This window comes from Phyllobates terribilis, unplaced genomic scaffold (genome assembly GCF_046119375.1).
Source record: "Phyllobates terribilis strain yellow unplaced genomic scaffold, ASM4611937v1 Scaffold_4__5_contigs__length_816908805, whole genome shotgun sequence".
NCBI classification, from domain to species: domain Eukaryota; kingdom Metazoa; phylum Chordata; class Amphibia; order Anura; family Dendrobatidae; genus Phyllobates; species Phyllobates terribilis.
The window spans coordinates 380961619-380982467 of record NW_027362764.1 but is presented as its reverse complement, the minus strand read 5'-3'; the positions used below and the strand labels follow the sequence as shown (position 1 = coordinate 380982467).

The following is a 20849-nucleotide window of genomic DNA, read 5'->3' as shown; positions in this document are numbered from 1 at the left end:
ACCTCTCCGCCACTTAAGAGGATCTATATGTATATAATTACAGTATACCACTGTTGCGAACCTAAAATACTTTATATAAAGACCTATACTAATATACAATGCCAAAATAATACTGCTGCACAATGCCCTCTACCATCACCACTACACAGTGAGTACATCCTGTTCTAATATGTTTGTAGGATTGATTTATCCACATGTGACTGACTTGTTTCAGTACCCAGAATTTTTGTCTTTTATATCTTATGCCCAGCTGAATCCTCTGTGTTCTTTGAGCCTTATATGCACACCAAAGCATTGACTCTTTACCCACTTTTCTTTTATGTTCTTGTGTTGATGGCAATTGACTTATATACTTATCTGCCAATTGCATATTTACTTGCCATCTATACCCTCGGTCAGTTGTTTTCTGGTATAACCTCTCCTTCTGTATTTTACCTTTTTGTTTTAAAATATGTGATTTGTCTACTTGTTTAATAAAATTCATAGAATTGAATTTATACATTGCTTCTTACTCCTAGATTTTCTGTGTAGGGAATGTTATAATATAACCGTTACCTCTGCATAACAAAACACACTACACACACACCAATAGTGTCACCATACACCTACTACTACATACTGACTAAAGTGCGTTAAGCTGTTACTAAATAAAAAAAATAAATACCCCCCCCCCGTATTAAAAGGACTGCTATTGCCACCATATTGTGACAATATATTGGTAGATCCAAGTCCTGCCAGTCATATTACAGAGATTACAGTAGAGATGTATACGGACTTACAGCTGACGTTCTTTCTGATGGAGTCGTTCACTTTTCCATCTGGCCCAGACCAACATGACTACAACTTCTTCCAGCCAGGACTCGTCTGCAGAGTTTACAACAAAGACACATGTGACTTCTAAGGGTATGTGCAAAAGGTCATGAGCCGCACACACAGCGTCAAACCCGCAACGGACAGCTGTTACAGCATAGTTGATAGGATTTCTAGAAATCCTATGTCCACTATGTGTCTGTGGCTCACCCGCGGAAACTGACATGCGGTTCGTTTTTCCTGACTGCAACATATCCATTTCACTAGCAGGTCCGCATGCGGGCTTTCCCCATAGACCTAACCTCCTATGAGGAAAGTCCGCAGGTGGGGGAAAAAAAAAAAATTGTCGCCTCTCATTTGCATAAAATGAGCGGAAGCTGCCGACAGCTATTCCGCTGTCGGGGCCGCAGGCGGCTCCGGACAGTGTGCACATACCCGCATATTTCCTGCACTGTATCCATCTATTTTGAACCTGCGTCATCTCCTCATCCTGCTTGCTCTTCAAGCCTGGAACAGTAACCCTAATACTTTTTAAAGTAAGTCATTACTTTGATTACTCCTCCACTAAGTAATGTTATAAAGACTGTGTGCCAGATAGAGCGGTACTATAAAAATAAGTGTCCCATAGAAAGTAGTATAGTATGATGGCCTTCACTGCTCTCTATATACTGTAATGGTCTGCACAGCTCCATACAGTGGTGGCCAAAAGTATTGGCACCCCTGCAATTCTGTCAGATAATACTCAGTTTCTTCCTGAAAATGATTGCAATCACAAATTCTTTGGTATTATTATCTTCATTTAATTTGTCTTCAATGAAAAAACACAAAAAGAATTGTCCTAAAGCCAAATTGGATATAATTCCACACCAAACCTAAAAAAGGGGGTGGACAAAAGTATTGGCACTGTTTGAAAAATCATGTGATGATTCTCTAATTCGTGTAATTAACAGCACCTGTATTAGACTGAGGGTGCCAATACTTTTGTCCGGCCCATTTTTGGAGTTTTGTGTGAAATGATCAATGATTTGAATTTTGCTTCATTCTCTTTTGTGTTTTTTCCTTGCAAGCAAATTAAATGAAGATAATACCAAAGAATTTGTGATTGCAATCATTTTCAGGAAGAAGCTGAGTATTATCTGACAGAATTGCAGGGTGCCAATACTTTTGGCCACCACTGTATATACTGTATGATGCCCCCACAGTATCTTATGTACTATATTATGGTCCCCACAGCCATATACAGTCATGACCGAAAGTGTTGGCATCTTTGAAATTGTTCCAGAAAGTAAAGTATTTCTCCCAGAATATTATTGCAATTACACGTTTTGTTATGCACATGTCTATTTCCTTTCTTTGTACTGGAACAGCACAATAAAAACACCTGAAAAAAGGCAAATTGGACATAATTTTACACAAAACCCTAAAATGGGTTGGACAAAATTGTTGGCACCTTTACAAAATTGTGTGTAAATAACTTTGTTTCAAGTATGTGATGCTCGTTCAAACTTACACCTAGCAAGTAACAGGTGTGGGCAATATGAAAATCACACCTGAAACCAGATGAAAAGGAGAGATGACTCAATCTTTGCATTTTGTTTCTGTGTGCCACACACAGAGCAGGGACATGCTGCGATATTTCTCCAGCGAGTATTGCATGGTAAACCTCGTACTGGCCGGCACCTCTCCTGACCTGAGCATGACAGCATGATTGATTTCTATGCAGCTGTCAAGCTCAGGTCAGGAGAGGTGCCGGCCAGTCCTTTCAGTGTGTCACTGCCCTAAGCATGAAGAACAGAAATAGGAGAAGAGAACTGTTTAAGGACTTGAGAACCAAAATTGTTTTCAATGTCAACAATCTCAAGGTTACATCTTCAGAGATCTTGATGTTCCTTTGTCCACGGTGCGCAACATAATCGAGAAGTTTATGATGCTCCCCCTGGGGCCGTGGAGTACTCGGCGCCGGGCCGGTCTGTTCTTTTAGGATAGTCACGGTGGCATGACCCGGTCCATGGCCCCAGGCGGTCAAAAACAGAGGGGGATAAAGTTTTGTGACGCCACCCGTGGTATGCGGCTATAGGTGGCCGCTGCTGCTGTTCAGATCCACTGGGGCCGTTGGTTACGCAGCAGAGGTGGTTCAGCTCTCCACGGGTAGAGCTAGGCCCCAGAGCAGTTAGAGATAGCTTTGTTGTTGGTGTAGTGCTGGGCAGGTGACGCAGCAATTAAGTCAAGGACACAGCGGGGTGCAGTCTTTAAGTTTTTACTCACAGTTCTTATGGTGATCCAGGTTACAACTGCCAGCAGTTTATAACAGCCCACCGAGTCCTGTGTCCTCCGGGCAAGTGATCCAGCCAACTCTCAGATAACTTGGGTGCACTTGATCGGGACCCCCTTCTTGTGTACCTTTCCCGGGTCGTCTCTCTCTGCGCTGGCTCTTGCCCTCCTGCCCTGCACCTCACATACAGTGTCCCGGACCAGTGGCCGCGGGCCTCGTCAGGCGACGTCCTCTCTGTCCCCGTGGTCCTATATGGCCATCTTTTCAGCGAATGTGTGTGGTTTTGGCTACTGCACTTAGCTAGCAAACCGGAGGCTGCGGTATCTCTGAGTCTTGCAGTCCTCCGCTAGTCTGGGGCCGGTCCCCTACTGCGACCTGATCCCTTCTCCCGACTACGGTCGGCGTGAATTCGGGCGCACGGGTGGACTCCACACTTCCCGTGCCCCTAAGATCCCTTCTCTGTCTCTGGAGCCCTTCTCTGACTTCCTCGCTCCTCTCGTTCTCTCTCCTACTGGGCCCCTCTGACTGGGCTCTCACTCTCTGGACCCTACTCCTCAATGGTCCTCACTCACTGGGCCCTTCTAGATGTTTCTACCTGTCTTTTTATACTGTCTGTCATGTGACCCACGTCATTGTCACTCTACGTGGTCCCCTCTACCTTCAGTCCTTACTTGTGTGCTCCCCTAAACTACTTCCTCCACCCACCTCCTCTACCTAGTTCCCTCCTCCAGACAGGGACAGGGACTGTGCTCTCCCTCAGGAGCAATCTCTCCCTTCCCTACTGGAGTGATATGGTGTTGGATGTGGGTGTGTGGGTCCCGGGTAGTGCTCCCTCCTTACCCAAGAGTGGGGTACCACACCTGTGGCTGAGATGCAGTACCTCTGTGGCGACTGGATCCGAAGGGGCGCCACATTTACAACCCATGGCACAATAGATAATCTCCCTATACGTGGACGGCAGAGAAAAATTTATGAAAAGTTTCAACACAGGACATTCTAGATGGTGGATAAGCAGCTCTAATCAATTTCCAAAGAAATTCAAGCTGTCCTGCAGGCTGAAGATACATCTGTGTCGGCACAAACTATCCATCGACATTTGAATGAAATGAAACACTACTACCGGAGACCCAGGAGGAACCCACTGCTGACACAGACATAAAAAAGCTAGACTGCAGTTTGCCAAAATATACGTGAGTAAGCCAAAATCCTTTTGGGAAAGCGTCTTGTGGACAGATGAGACGACGATGGAGCTGTCTGGTAAAGCACATCACTCTACTGTTTACTGAAAACAGAATGAAGCCTACAAAGACAACTCCGTACTTACAGTCAAATATTGTGGAGGTTCAAATATGCTGTCAGGTTGTTTTGCTGGCACTGGATGCCATTACTATGTGCAAGGCATCATGAAATCTGAAGATTACCAATGGATTTTGGGTCATAATGTAGTGCACAGTGTCAGAAAGCTGGTTTTGAGTCATAGCTCATGGGTCTTCCAGCAGGACAATGACCCCAAACATGGTTCAAGACGCAGCCAGAAATGGATGGAAACAAAGTGCTAGAGCAATGAGTTTGGATTTAAATCCCATTGAACACCTGTGGAGAGATATTAAATTTGTTGTTGGCAGAAGGCACCTTTTTAAATATGAGGGGCCTGGAGCAGTTGGCAAAAGGGTGATCCAAAATTCAAGATGAGAGGTGAAAGAAGCTTGTTGATGGCTATAAGAAGCGATTGAAGTTATTTACTCCAAAGGGTGGGCAACCAAATATTAAATTGAGGGGGCCAACAATTTTGTCTGCCCCATTTTTGGGGTTTTGTGTGAAATTACTTCCAATTTGCCTTTTTTCCCCTCTGTTTGTTTGTATTGGAACAACACACAAAAAAAGCAGGAAATAAACCTGCTTATACCAAAACATGTGTAATTGCAATAATATTTTGGGAAAAAAATACTAAATTCTCTGGAACAATTTCAAGGGTGCCAGCACTATCGACCATGACTGTGTGTGTGATATAAAATATATATTCCGGCTGTTCTGGGACTTGTGGGCAGGTCTTTTCTTGCTGATCTGGCCTAGAGCGCCAAGGAAAGACACTGCCCACAGGCCCGCCTCGGCACACATATATATCATTAACTCAAAACTGCAAAAGCTGATTACACAAGAGCCACAAAGATTTCTTCACGTCCGGTATCATATTGATCAGTGCAGCAGCCCCATCCTGACAATGCCTGTAGTTTACTTAGCAAAATCCTGCTGGAAGCTTCGCTTTAAGCCTGTGGGGCAGTTAGAAAGCACTGGCCCACAACTTGCAACGACCTATCTTTAGCCTGGTTATCCCTGGCTGCTGCAATAAACCAGCAGAGATGGCAGCAGGTTTTAAAAAATAATGGTGATTGGTACATAGATACGGGAACAGAATAAAGCTTACTGCATAGATACTGGAGCAGAACAAAGCTTACTAGATAGATGCGGGACCACCTTTAGGGAATTCCATTCTTTTCTTCATTGCAACCCATTGGCATGCATACATACAGTACAGACCAAAAGTTTGGACACACCTTCTCATTTAAAGATTTTTCTGTATTTTCATGACTATGAAAATTGTACATTCACACTGAAGGCATCAAAACTATGAATTAACACATGTGGAATTATATACGTAACAAAGTGTGAAACAACTGAAACTATGTCTTGGGCTGTGTGCCCACGATGCGTTTTTTAAGCTTTTCCGCAGTGGGAAAAACGCTGCTTAAACGCATGGTAGAAGGCCTGCCATGTCCCCCAATGATAATCCGCATGTGCTGTGTACATGCTGTGGAAATTTCCGCTGCGGATTATCATTGCGGAAAAAAACGCAGCACTAACAATTATTTTGTGGAAGTGCCACGTTTTCGCCGCCATTGACTTGCATTAGAACGCGCCAATTCCGCAAGACTGTATCTGTACTTGCATAATTGGCGCTTTCTAATGTGCGGATGGTACCCGGGTGTAGAGGAGAGGAGAGTCTCATCCACACCCAGGTACCATTAAATAATCTGTAAAAAAAGAATAAAATAAATGTATATTTACCTTCCGGCGGCCCGCGCTGCGCTACTCCTTGCTTCCCGGCACTTCGCGGTGGATTGAAGGACCTGCGCTGACGTCAGTCATGTGACGGGTCACGCGACGCTGACGTCAGCAGGTCTTTCAATCCACCGCTGCCGGCAAGGGAGAACGGAGTGAGCAGGACCCCGGGGGCCATTGGAGGGCAAGTATACATTTATTTTTTTATTTTTAACCACTCTCTCGGGTCACACTATATAAATCCATGCCGTTTGCATGGATTTATTTAGTGTGACCTAGTTGTCACAAGCACTTTCCAAGTGATGCTAATCGCTTGGAAAGCGCTTGTCAATCCGCATGCGGAAATGCCAGTGAATAACGCTTCATTTCCGCATGTCCCTGGCAGGAAAACGCATGTACAATCTGCATGCGTTTTTTTCTGCCAGGAGATGCAGAAACGCTCAGGAAAAAATCCTGAGCATTTCTGCATCGTGGGCACATAGCCTTATATTCTAGGTTCTTCAAAGTAGCCACCTTTTGCTTTGATGACTGCTTTGCACACTCTTGGCATTCTCTTGATGAGCTTCAAGAGGTAGTCACCGGAAATGGTCTTCCAACAATCTTGAAGGAGTTCCCAGAGATGCTTAGCACTTGTTGGCCCTTTTGCCTTCACTCTGTGGTCCAGCTCACCCCAAACCATCTCGATTGGGTTCAGGTCTGGTGACTGTGGAGGCCAGGTCATCTGGCGTAGCACCCCATCACTCTCCTTCTTGGTCAAATAGCCCTTTACACAGCCTGGAGGTGTGTTTGGGGTCATTGTCCTGTTGAAAAATAAATGATGGTCCAACTAAACGCAAACCGGATGGAATAGCATGCCGCTGCAAGATGCTGTGGTAGCCATGCTGGTTCAGTATGCCTTCAATTTTGAATAAATCCCCAACAGTGTCGCCAGCAAAGCACCCCCACACCATCACACCTCCTCCTCCATGCTTCACGGTGGGAACCAGGCACGTAGAGTCCATCCGTTCACCTTTTCTGCGTCGCACAAAGACACAGTGGTTGGAACCAAAGATCTCAAATTTGGACTCACCAGACCAAAGCACAGATTTCCACTGGTCTTATGTCCATTCCTTGTGTTCTTTAGCCCAAACTTGTCTCTTCTGCTTGTTGCCTGTCCTTAGCAGTGGTTTCCTAGTAGCTATTTTACCATGAAGGCCTGCTGCACAAAGTCTCCTCTTAACAGTTGTTGTAGAGATGTGTCTGCTGCTAGAACTCTGTGTGGCATTGACCTGGTCTCTAATCTTAGCTGCTGTTAACCTGCGATTTCTGAGGCTGGTGACCTCGAATAAACTTATCCTCAGAAGCAGAGGTGACTCTTGGTCTTCCTTTCGTGGGGCGGTCCTCATGTGAGCCAGTTTCTTTGTAGCGCTTGATGGTTTTTGCAACTGCACTTGGGGACACTTTCAAAGTTTTCCCAATTTTTTGGACTGACTGACCTTCATTTCTTAAAGTAATGATGGCCACTCCTTTTTCTTTACTTGGCTGCTTTTTTTCTTGCCATAGTACAAATTCTAACAGTCTATTCAGTTGGACTATCAGCTGTGTATCCACCTGACTTCTGCACAACACAACTGATGGTCCCAACTCCATTTATAAGGCAAGAAATCCCACTTATTAAACCTGATAGGGCACACCTGTGAAGTGAAAACCATTTCCGGTGACTACCTCTTGAAGCTCATCAAGAGAATGCCAAGAGTGTGCAAAGCAGTCATCAAAGCAAAAGGTGGATACTTTGAAGAACCTAGAATATAAGACATATTTTCAGTTGTTTCACACTTTTTTGTTAAGTATATAATTCCACATGTGTTAATTCATAGATTTGATGCCTTCAGTGTGAATGTACAATTTTCATAGTCATGAAAATACAGAAAAATCTTTAAATGAGAAGGTGTGTCCAAACTTTTGGTCTGCACTCTATATATCTATCTAACATACATACATACATACATACATACACCTCTTCGGTCATCGATTCCCATACAAAGATAACTGGCCATAGTGATTTGTCAGTACATTTTTTATATACATTTTTTCCAGCAGATTTATAATTGCAGAACCTCCCCTATGTGAAGTTTAGTTTATATCTTTCTATGAGTGGGAAGGCAATAAATTAATATTTAATATTAAAACAAAAAGTGGGGTCCTCTCCAAATCCAATAACTAACCTAGGGAAAGTAAACAGCTGTGGGCTGGTATTACTAGCCTGGAAAGGGCCATGCTTATCTGCCCCATCCCAGGCTAAAAATACCAGCCCTCAGCTGCCCTAAAAATGGCACTTCATATTTGAAGCACTAATTCTGTCACTTAGCCCAGGCTCTTCCTGATGCCCTGATGCAGTGGCATCGGGGGAAATGGGATTAGGGGATGGTGTCAGCAGCCGTCGCTGACACCAAGCACTAGATTTAGTAATGAAGAGATGTCAGCTAGACACCCTCATTAGTAAACCTGAAAGTAAAGAGTTATATACATACTCACGCACACAAAAATACTTTTATTTGAAATAAAACACATTCCTTAATCATTTAAATTAACCCGATATACTCACCCCAGGTCCGACTGTAATGCAAGGGTTAAAGCGATGTCCCACGTTTTCACCAGCCTATGTAGGAGCGTTCACAGAATGAACCTACATAGGCTGTAATCATACAGCAACTGGCAGATCTCTGCGCGCACCAACCTGGCGGCGGTGACGCCTGTGGGGTTATTAGAGTTCATATCGGCAGGCTCCCACGCTGACAGGTGGCGGTTTGTTTGAGAGCGTTTTTTTAAATTTGATGTACAGTATGCCAAGAGTGGGTCATCATTACCAAAAAATAAATGCCCCTTTTATGATGAACGCCTGGTCATTCTCACGTGCTGAATCTTATGGAGGTAAGTTTTTAACATTGTTTATAAATTTATTTTTTAAAAATATATATTTTGTTAATGATTAAGCATTTGTTTCTAATGTGCACACAGCCAGAAAACGATGAGGGGATGATTGACAGTGTAACTGCGACAACCGTGTCATAATCAGACGCTGAACTACCAGGTTATGCAGCTGCATAAAGTTTCGACACTACATCCGCTTCCAGCGCTGCCTATCAAGAACACAAACAAAAAAAATCAAAGGGGAAAAACGTCAAAGAATAAAGACATGGAATCAAACTCAGAATGCCTGACGACTGAGACATTTGATCTCCTAATTAGATTGAATCAAGAGGACCAATTTGACCACATTGGTTTTACTGTAGCCAGTAGAATTAGAGAAATGGCACGGGATAGGCAGGTATCTTTTATGGCTGTTGTATTTAGCCTTTTGGATGCGTATGAGTCGCTATAACCAATTCCCCCTCTAAGCAACATTGTGATGGGTATACAAAATATTGTTAATCCAATTGCAAAAACACCGGCATCTGTAGTTCCTAATCACCAACATAGTAGTAGACCAGCCAGCACGTCTTTATGTCCTCCTGAGCCTGGTGATGGTACCCACGAGTGATGAGCGTGCATGCTTGTTTAACCCTTTCACCGAGCATGCTCGGGTCATTTTCTGAGTATCTTCGGTGTGCTCGTATATTATGTTCAAGTCCCAGCGTCTGCATGATTTACTGCTGTTAGACAGCTTCAACACATGCAAGGATTGCATGTTTGTTAAGGAATCCTCACATGTGTTCAGGCTGTGTAACAGCCATAAATCATGCAGAGGCAGTGACTCCAACATAATATACGAGCTCGCAGAAGATACTCAGAAAGCACCCAAGCATGCTCCTGTGAAACGAGCACACTTGCTCATCACTAGTACCCACTTATATTTTCACAACCCTGTGCGTCATGCGCCTGTTGCACAAAGGTGTGGCCCCCTCACCTAATTCCAGCATGAGTACAGACAGTCATGCAGGATACAGTTATTCACCAGAATACCATTGTTTTAATTAAGAATATGTCAAATTAATTCAATTTAAAAAAGAACCTGTTACCAGTTTTGGGCCATGTGAACTACGGCCAGCACCTGTAGGCCCTTATATACAGCATTCTGGAATGCTCTATATAAGTCCCCAGTGCGCTTTCTATAACACAAAAAGACCTTTTATTATACTTGCCTGCACCGCGGTGCGGTCATATGGGCGTTGCTGCTCTTGATCCGGCTCCTCCTCTCTGCTTGCCATGTCCATCCTTCTTCATGTGGATGACTCGTTCTGCGTCATCCACGGTGTCCTCGGTTTTGCTCTCCATGCAAGCGCACTTCTCTGCCCTCCTAAGGGCAGAACAAAGTACTGTAATGCGCTCTTTGCTCTTTCCTCGCGCATGCGCACTACAATACTTTGCTGTGCCCTCAGGAGGGCAGAGAAGTGCGCCTCCGTGGAGTGCTATGAAGGACGGCAACTGCGGGCATGGAGGAGGCTTTGGACCAAGATCAGCAACACCCATCGGACCGGACCACGGCGTAGGTGAGTATAAGGTCTCTGCCCCACTATCAGTATTTGGTCAGCATTCGGTCAGTATTTTTTCTCAGGAGTGGGAGTCAAAACCAGGTGAGGAACAATCAGAGAAAAGGTATAATAGAAGCAAGTCCACCACTTTATCACCCACTCCTGGTTTTGGCTCCCACTCCTGAGAAAAAATACAGAATACTGACCAAATACTGATAGTGGGGCCGTGGCCTAATAACAGATGTTTTTTGGGTTATAGCCAGAACACTCGGGACTTGTATGCATCATTCCAGAATGCTATGTATAAGGGCCTACAGGTGCTGGCCGTTTTTTATATGGCCTAAAACTGGTGACAGGTTCCCTTTAAATTTAAATATGTTTGGTTTTGAAACTTTTTTTTTTTTTTTGTAATCTGGTGTAAGTGTGTGCGTGCGTGCAATATTATTTACAGTGCTGCTCGCCATTATTGGCACCCCTTCATTTTTTCATAGACTGTACCATATTTTCAGAAATAAATGGAAATGTACCAAAGTTATATCCTCCAGGATTTTTTAATTAGTGGTCTAAAGTAATACAACAATAAAGCATTGTTTTTCAGCTTCCATGTTGCAATTTAAAACAAAATAAAATTAAAAAAAAGACTAAAGAGCATGTGCAGTAATAAAGGCACCCCTAATTAATACTTGGTTGCATACCCATGATCTTGGACTCAAACCCAAGTTTTTTTTACACAGATTCATTTCATTTGGTGTTTTTCGATCTCCTTGAGCAAACTGAATTTCAATTTGGCGTCCACAAATCCATCGCCTGTCTAAATTATACAAGGCATCTTCTGCATCACTGACCTCTTCAAATAGAACATAAGCAAATCCCTTGATACAATCTCTTGATAATTCTCTGATTTCATAATTCCTGTGACACGGTCAAGGCCTCCAGTAACAGACGCAACAAGACAATCCCACAGCATTATGGATCCTACACTATGCTTAACTTTTGGTAAGGTGTTCTTTTCCTTATAAGCTTCATTGTGCCGCCTGTAGCTTTGCATTGCCAAAAAGATCTATTTTTGTTCCATCTGTCCACAGAACATTTTCCCAGAAGGATTGTAGTTTGTCAAGGTACTCTTTGGCAAAGATCAGCCGTTCCTTTTTATGTCTTCAGCAATGGTTTCTTCCTTGGCCTTCGCCCATAAAGCTCTGCTTGGTTTACTTAGTAGCGTATGGTACTTGTTGAAACTATGACCCAAGACTGTTCCAGGTTGGCCTTCCAGTCTTTGGATGTCTTGACCTGTTTTTTTTTTGTTTTTTTTTTTTTTTCCACCATTCACACCAACCTTCGAAGACATCTCTTGTCAATTTTCCTCTTTTCCCCCATATCCAGGGAGGTTCTTGACGGTTCAATGCTTGGCAAACTTTTTAATAACATTGCGCACTGTTGAAACTGGGATACCAAGGTCTCTGGAGATGGCCTTATACCCTTTTGGAAGTCTTGTGTTTGCTAATAGCAGTTCTGATGTCCTCAGACAGCTTCTTTGTCTTCACCATTGTGACAAAGGAACAGGGTCTACCATGTGGCTTTTTAAAACACTGAAGTCATCATTCATTGGCTAATTCATGTCACATGGGCACCGGTAATTAGTCACAGGTGAATCTCTTTTGTGATTTACCATAGGCGAGTCAAAATGTGTTTCCAAACTAAATTAATGTAAAGGGTGCCAATACCAGTGACACAGCAAGCTTTAGGTTTTTCTATTTTTTTTTTCCCTCCCATTGTTTTTTGTTTTAAATTATTGTTTATCATTCTCTCTTTTGTATTTAACACAAGGGCTCTACACAAAAAAACTGTTTCACTTGATTCATTTTTTTCAGGAGATATTCCACATTATGTACTTAAACTTCATGGGTGTCAATATCAATGTGCAGAACTGTATACCGTTTTTTATATTGTTCACATTTTTTTTACATAAATCAACAATACAATAATATATTATCAAAGAAATCTTTTTTTTTTTCCTCTGCCAGAACTGATGAGCAATAATAGTAGTAATTGTTTGTTCAAAAATAAATGACTATGTTTGTTACTTGTTAATTAATGATTTTATTCTGAAATAGTATTTTATTTAAAAATTTTGTTTTCTGAACAGTAAAAAAAAAAAGTGTATATACAAGCCATCTAGTGTTCAATAAAATACATACTTTTAGCACATCTTCAGCTATTTTTATTTTATCAGTGCTGGGGTGGTGCTACAAATCTAACAAATTCTTTAAAAAAAAATTAAAAAATTTGAGCATTTCGTCTTTTATCTTTTTTTTTCAATTGTTCTGTTTTTCTCTGCTGGTCAGGCTGCACTTCACCCACACAGGATTATAACCAGTGCATGGCTCCTTCTGGGCTCATGTAATGGATGAAATGGTCAGTAAAGGTTTCTCACACCTAGACACCAGAGTTGGATGGCCTTCCCTCAAAAAATAAACCTTCATACAGCTGTGGGAATGGAAGAACAAAAAAAATTATGGCTCTTGGAAGAAAGGGAGCAGAAAAAGCAAAGAAAAATTGGAAAATTGCTGGTGGGTGTCTTGGTTAAAACGATTTTTTTTTTTTTTTTTTAAAAACACCCTATTTTTAACAAATTTAACATGTTAAAACAATTTTTTCATTACTTACCGCACTGTGATGAGCAGCCTTTCCTCAGCAGAGATCGCCTTTCTCATGACTGTATCCGAATAGTTTAGCTCTGGGGCTAAGATAATTAACAAAAGGTCAAATGCGTGAATGGGTATTCTGCAAAATAAAATAAATTTGTCTGGATATATGGAAAAAAAATAAAAAAAATGGTTAGGTAAACGTGGTGATATTTTTTTAGCACATATTTTACATATGATAGTATCTTTCTTTACAGATGCAACAAGGAAGGAGGGGGGAGGAACGTATTTCGGCATCACTATCCAGGTAAAACTTAGTTCTTTATTAGTTCCGTAAGGAACTTCCATTTTAACTCTGTTTAAATGATACACTAATAAAAATGATACACTAATAAAGAACTAAGTTTTACCTGGATAGTGATGCTGGAATACGTTCCTCCCCCCTCCTTCCTTGTTGGATATGGCTGCAGTCACCAGCAGGACTAGCTCCCTCCAGGAAATCTCCGACCGAAGCCGATGAATACAGCGGCGTGGTGAGCTATATATCTCTTTTGCCCTACCTTTGCAGACTGTTACCTTACCTGCGTTAAATCTCTGTTTAACACAATGGAAGTGCACCTTCTCACTTCTCTCTAATACAATAGGGTGCACCCACATCCTTTTTTTTTTGTCTTCTTCTGGACTTATCCTAGAAGATAAAACAATTGGTTACTGCACACCACAGAAAAAGAGACATGTAAAAAATTATTTACATATACTTTAACTTGCCTGGTTTCTGCGACAACTCTGTATATTCAAAACTGATTAATAGCAGGCTTAGATACGGCCTGCAGAGCTGCAAAAGTGCTAGGCATCTTCAATTCCAAAATGGAGAATGAAAAAGAAGGTGTTGGACAAGGAAATTGCATCACAAAACTTTTTTTTCCCAAATATCTTTATTTAGCTGCAAAAAGCATTCATTGCTCTATAAAAAATTAGCTTATTTTCCGTTGCATTTTTTGCTGCCAACAAATTCCTAGAGATGCAGAAACATTCCAGAAATTTCTGCAAATACTCAATGTGTGCATCAGTATTTTTCTCAGGAGTGAGAGCCAAAACCAGGTGTAGGTCAAAGATGCAGAATTGGTGCACAAGCTTCTATTATACTTTTTCTCTATTTGTTCCTCACCTGGTTTTGACTTACAAATACTGATAGTATGACCGTAACCTAAGACTGGGATCCATTTACGCAGAGGCGGGGAAGTACGCTTTTCAGGGATAGAGCTTCTTGAGATTAAAACACTGTTCTGAGACATTTTGGAGCCAGTGATGAGTATTGGGGTTGGCATAAATCCAATATTTATGGGAGATATATTTTCAGCATCGTAGTGAAGAGACTAACAACGCATTCACTCACAACACCTTTAGGCTATGTGCCCACGTAGCGTTTTTCAAGCGTATATGCTGCGGAATCGCTTGTGAAACACTAGGTAATCCGCCCCCCCATGGTCCCCAAGGGGATTCCGCAAGTTTTATGCCCATGCTGCGGATTTTTCCGCAGCGTTTTTGATGCACGGAAAAATCCGCAGCATGTCCATTAATTTTGCGTTTCCGCAAGCGGAATTGCCTTATTGTAATGCAATAAAAAACACAAGGCAATTCCATATTTGGAAAACGCACGATAAACGCGTGCGGAATTCCGCATGCGTTTTTCCGGGAGAGGACTTGCAGAAATGAAGCAGAAATTTTCTGCTTCATTTCTGCAACGTGGGCACATAGCCTAAGGCTGTCAGAGCCCCTACAACTTTTTAATGGTTTGATAGATGATGCTATCCAGGCCATTTTTCATATCTATACAAGGTAAAATCTCGATAAGAAACATGACAACAAAATCTACCGCCTGGGACCTCCATGGGCGAAGATATCCTGTAAGTTGTGGATCTCATAAAATTCTTAATGCATTCTTTACCTATTGAGGTTTTATCTGTCTGTATCCTGGACTTCAATATTTATGTATCATATGTTTGATCTATAACTGTGGAGTGTGATCCCTGATATACACTCACACTACTGGCCTTAGTGAGTTGCCACCATTAAGGAACACATATCTTGGTTTTGAGCAGTATGTGCCTCAGACCTCTAGTGGATGGAGGTATGTTAGACATGCGTTGCTGCACAGGGAGGGGACAATTTCTTCTGATGGTATCAGTGGAGGTTTTTCCTCCAGATTAAGGAAGGAGGGGTTGATTAAATCAGATGGGGTATATTAAGAGGGCTCGTGGCAGCATAAGATAGACTGCAAACCATCAGCAGGATACCTAATTACATTATCATCCCATTTTTTTCTCCTGATGAACCTTGATTTACACGGGGAAACGCGTCGAGGATTGTGGAACCCCTGTACTATACTGGGAAGGCAGTGTCCCTGCATATTAAGATGAGTAACTATTTACGCACTTTAACTCTATATGCACTTTATCTGAAATATCTACAACTGTAGTGGGAGGTATTGCTTCATCTGTGCATACTTCATACTATATGAACCTTTTTTTTTTTTTTTTGCAAGGGAACCTGCTGTTATATCCCAGCTTGGGGAAGTTATTTATCTATATATTAGTTTGTAATTTTGGAGTACTACTATCACCTGGTGACTGTTATATAAGAGTAGGCTTTTGTGAGAGACTCTGAATGGTTGGGTCTCTCTGGACTACATGTCGTCTTGTTAGACGTTATAGCCTATAGCTTGATGTCTTTCTATAGATCCATCTGAGCTAACAGCATTTGATCATCTTTTCACAAATTTTATGTCTATTTCTATGTTATACAGTATTTGTTTGTGTGCCTTAAGGCAATATTTTAATATCTAGTAAAGGTTATTTTTTATAGGTTTTTTGATGTGAGATATAATTATATACCCATGAGGTTATCCTATTTCTGTAATCTGAAAATAGTTATTCCCAAAAAATCAAGTTATCCCATTAGATTTTTTTGGAATAACCATTTTTTCTCTTTGAATGATAACCCTTTCAGAATGGACACTAAGATAGATAGTCCTACCAAAGATTTAAATGGACCTGTGTGGATTTGGTGGCTTGTTCTGACTGCATTACCCCTCCTCTCCGCTAGCCGAAAAGCACATAGCAGCTATTAGATAATAACTCTGCTGAGTACTGGCTATTACTACTAGTGAAGGATGGGGGTCTTGCCTGATGACTTAAAGGGAGGACTTGGCATGGTGGAGGCAGACGCTCCTGATTCATGGAGAGGTGCACACCTCTTAATGAATATGGAGCATCTGACGAGTGGCATGCACCTACGTGTGCCATGCTAGAAATCTAACTCCTGTCTCTGACTGGAGTATGTTTTCTGGTGTAAGGAATGCCCAGAACATGATGAATTAAGACAAAGCTGTGGCGTCACGCCCCCGCTTCAGCTCTGCCAAAATGAGCAGAGAAAGTAGTATAAAAATGCAGAGTTGCAAAGTTTCAGCACAACTCAGAGTAGCGCCAAAATTTAGCAACTTTTCTAAGCAACTTACTATAGTACTCCGGAAAAAATGCTTTGATGAATTGGGGCCACGGTGTGTGAAATATGCCTTGTTGTAGGGCAAGGTTGTTACCAACATGCTATCATTTGAGGCCAGTGATGCAACTTTTTCCTACTATTTCGAGTGGTAAAGAATAATCTCCTTTTCAGTTATTTTCCTTCTATGCTCCTGATATCGCTCATGACCTGGGCGTCTGAATAAACCTTTTCCATGAAGCTTAATTGACTTTGTACCACTTCTTTTTCATTGGCAGCATTCTGGAATCGGAGGGGCAGCTGCTGGCAAAAAGAACAGGACCTGGAAGAACCTGAAACAGATTCTTTCTCTAGAAAGGGCATTGCCATGGCAACTAAATGATCCGAGCTGTAAGCTGCTTAGCATTGTACTTATAAATGATAAAGTCTACACCAATAACTTTCCCACCACGCTCCTCTGTGCTCCGCTTCATATTGTAGTTAAATGTGTTGTGCATTCTACTTATTCCAACACTCCAAAGGGATGAAGTGGATGTAGAGCAAATATGCCAGTCGTGGCAGTTTAATATAGAATTATGTCAAATAAAAAAGCACAAAGTGGCTGGCACCTTCGGGCAGATCAACAACTATGTCTTCAATGTAAATAACTGCACAAAGTTAACAAAAATGCCATTGTGGAACTCCCTTGGAGTGTACTAAAACCTCATCCTAAATATTTCTTATTTGGGCCCTTACTGAAATATTCCTCTGTATCCTACAGACTTGCAAATTAGTAATTAACATAACTTTTTTTGTAGCCCTCCCATCAAAGTTTTTATCCTCTTAGTACAGTCATCATATTATGGCGCTATGTACTTACCGGTGTAAGGTGATTACGCAGCTCTAGTTAAAATGTGAATTTTATTATAATAAATTTCTAAACATGATTTCATTCGGATTCCATAGATATGACTGTGTATAGCAGCTACCCATTTCACACACCGTACTGCATCCTTTATCAGAGCTAATGCTTGTGAAATCTATATAATCTAATATACAGCCTGTCAATCAGACAAGGGTGCATAGATGAATCATGTGACACCTGCATGACATGGAATCACGTGATATGCAAGTTATCTTGAATGAAGAAAAAAAAATAAAAAAAAAAAGAAGAAAACACTGAACATAATACACAAATATGAAGTCAGGTAAAAATTAATAATGAAACCATTTCCCTGCTATTGTTTAAACCATCAGGAACCCACGTACCCAAGTTATAGATCCAGAAAGCTTCACGGGTAAGAAGCCGTCTCCTTTGGTTTCCTCCTCTATTGGACCTATTACATTTCTCAATGCCAAGATCTTGTAGTGAAGAGGTTTCTTTGGTAAGTAATAAAATGCTTAGATGCTTGTGATATGTTACAGCTGTTACTAGTTGTGCTAATTATATCAGTAAGATGTTCAGATGTTCAGACTTCTAATTTACGTGAGGTGCAACATACATTTTATGGCATGTAGAACAATTTGTAATGTAAACTACATTGTGTGAGTTGCAGATAATCTAGTGTTTGATATTGTAGCCCCTTCACGACATCCGCCGTACATGTACGACACAGCGGGAGGTGCGTTTCCACAAACCACTGTGCATATACGGCTGAACGAGTGAGCCAGCGCGATCATCAGCGTGCATCAGCTATATATTGACACCCTGCAGAAACGCCAACTATCTTTTCTAGTGCAAACCTCAATAGTGACGACGACATCAATTGACATATCCGAGGGAGGGCGCTCCCTCTCTCCTCCAATCGGCACAATGTGATTGTGATCGCATTGTGGCGATGGTCTCCATGGTGACCCTGGATCGAAAGATGGTCGTCGGGTCACCCAGGTACGGTAGCTTGTTAGTTCCTGCTGAGAGCAGAAGCTGGCATGCCTCCTGCCTGCATGTGATGTAATGAGCTAATGCCCAATATAAATCTGGTATCGCTGTAATCACACTGACCCAAAGAATAAAGTGGTCTAATCACTTATACCGCACGAGGAACAGCGTAAAAAATAAATAAAACCAATTCTTCACCTGCTGCTGATTTGTTCATTCTGCCTCCTAAAGATCGCAGTATGGCTCGGCTCACAATTATCCTGTGCTCTACAATGAGCACTTACACCGGGGTTTCCGTGCAGATCTGTGAAATATATGATTCAGACAAAACCTCCAGCGAAGATTCCCTACAATGAGGCAGATGAAGGCACTGTGGATGCGTCTGTCCTATGGATTCGGCAGGATCTGTCTTTTTTAAGCATGCATGAAAGCACTGTTGGCCACAGTTTTGTGCACCTTTGAAAAGGATACCGCTGAATAGAGGCCAGAATGATTTCAGAGTAACTCTGCTGCCTCATTATAGTGAATGGATCCCTCAGGGGTTTCATCTGAATCACATCTTTCAGAGATTTAGATGGAAGCCCTGATGTAAGTGCTCAGCGTAGAGCGCAGGATAAATGTGATCCAAAATGTTATGTAAAATATTCCCAATAAAACTTCAACTCAATCCATAAAAAAAGCTAGTCCCCACTAAGGTCCATCATCTGTTAATGGAAATATAGGGGGCTTCCACGTTACTGGTAGCACAAAGGCTCTGGAAAATCAAAATGGCTTCTCTCTTCTCAAAAGAAATCCAGCGAATTCTCTGCTGTAATCCGTGTGACCACTGACACAGAGGAACCGGGGAGAATGAGCGGACAGGTGAGTATAAGAATTTTATTATTTTATTATTATTTTTACACAGGGACACTGCGGGAGAAGACACTACTACCCTCATCATGGTCCCTGCTGGTGCTGATTACAGCGCTGACAGGGAACCATGATGAGGGCAGCGTTCACATCGGTGCTTGAGAATAGCGCTAACTGTAGCGCTGATCCCCAGGTCCAGTACATGACACACGGATGTCATATGTGTGGTACGTTTTGCGGACCGTGCATCTATAAAAAAAAAAAAAACATGTCAGCGTGTGGAGCACACGGACACACGATCCATGAAAACACACTGACGTGCACAGACCCATTGATTTTAATGAGTCTGCGTGTGTCAGTGTCTCCAATACATGTGGAAACTGTCACCTTCTCTTACCGGAGATACTGACATGTGAAAGAGCCCTTAGATGAATTTATTGAGGACTGTAGTTTGGAAAATGCGGTCACTTTTTGGGAGGGTTCTGCTGTTCTGGCAACAGACTGGGTGTGCCAATGTGACATGGCACCCGCAAATCCTAATTGCACAATCTGCACTATAATATGATGTGCCTTCCCTTCTGAGCTTTGTATTGTGCCTCAAAAGTTGTCTTTAACCACATATGTGGTATTGGCGTACACGAGAGAAATTGTGCAAGAAATTGTACCATTGGTTTTCCCTGTTAATTTTGTGAAATTGAAAACTTTGGGGCTAAAGCAATACTTTTGTGGTAAAAAATTTTTTTTTTTTTTTTTACGGCTCCATGCCATAAAATTCTGTGAAGCACCTAGGTGTTCAAGGTGCTCACCACACATCTAGATAAATTCCTCAAGGGGCCTAGTTTCCAAAATGTGGTCACTTGTGGGGGGGGGGGGTTTCCACTTTTTAAACGCATCAGGGGCTCTGCAAACATGACATGACATTTTAATTTTTTCCTCCTACATTTAATTCCTGTTAAGTACCTAAGGGGTTAATAAACTTCTTGAATGTGTTTTTGAGCACTTTAAAGGGTGCATTTTTTAAATTGGTGTCACTTTTAGGTATTTTCTGTCACACAGGCACCTCAACATCACTTAAAACTGGATGTGGTCCCTAAAATAAAAAAAAATGTAAATTTTGTTAGAAAAATGAAAAAATTGCTGATACATTTTTAACCCTTCTAACTTCCCAAAAAATGTTTTTTAAACAAGTGCTGATGTAAAGTAGATATGTGGCAAATGTTATTTATTAACTATTTTGTGTGATATAACTCTCTGGTTTAAAGGCATAAAAATTAAGTTTTAAAATTGTCACATTTCCCCTATTTTCACAAACGCAAAAATTTTTGACCTAAACCACTATCACTACCATAAAGTACAATCTCAGAATTGCTGGGATACTTTGAAGCTTTCCAAACTTATTACCTCAT

General features: G+C 41.7%; 1 protein-coding gene across 1 annotated transcript in view; it reads left to right on the top strand.

Moving 5' to 3' along the window:
* Positions 1–20849, top strand: part of INO80C (INO80 complex subunit C) — a 102562-nt gene that overhangs the window by 17566 nt on the left and 64147 nt on the right. The window contains exon 2 of the mRNA XM_073678488.1: positions 17015–17126. Within this exon, the coding sequence (XP_073534589.1) occupies positions 17015–17126 (112 nt within the window). The remainder of the gene's footprint in view (positions 1–17014; positions 17127–20849) is intronic.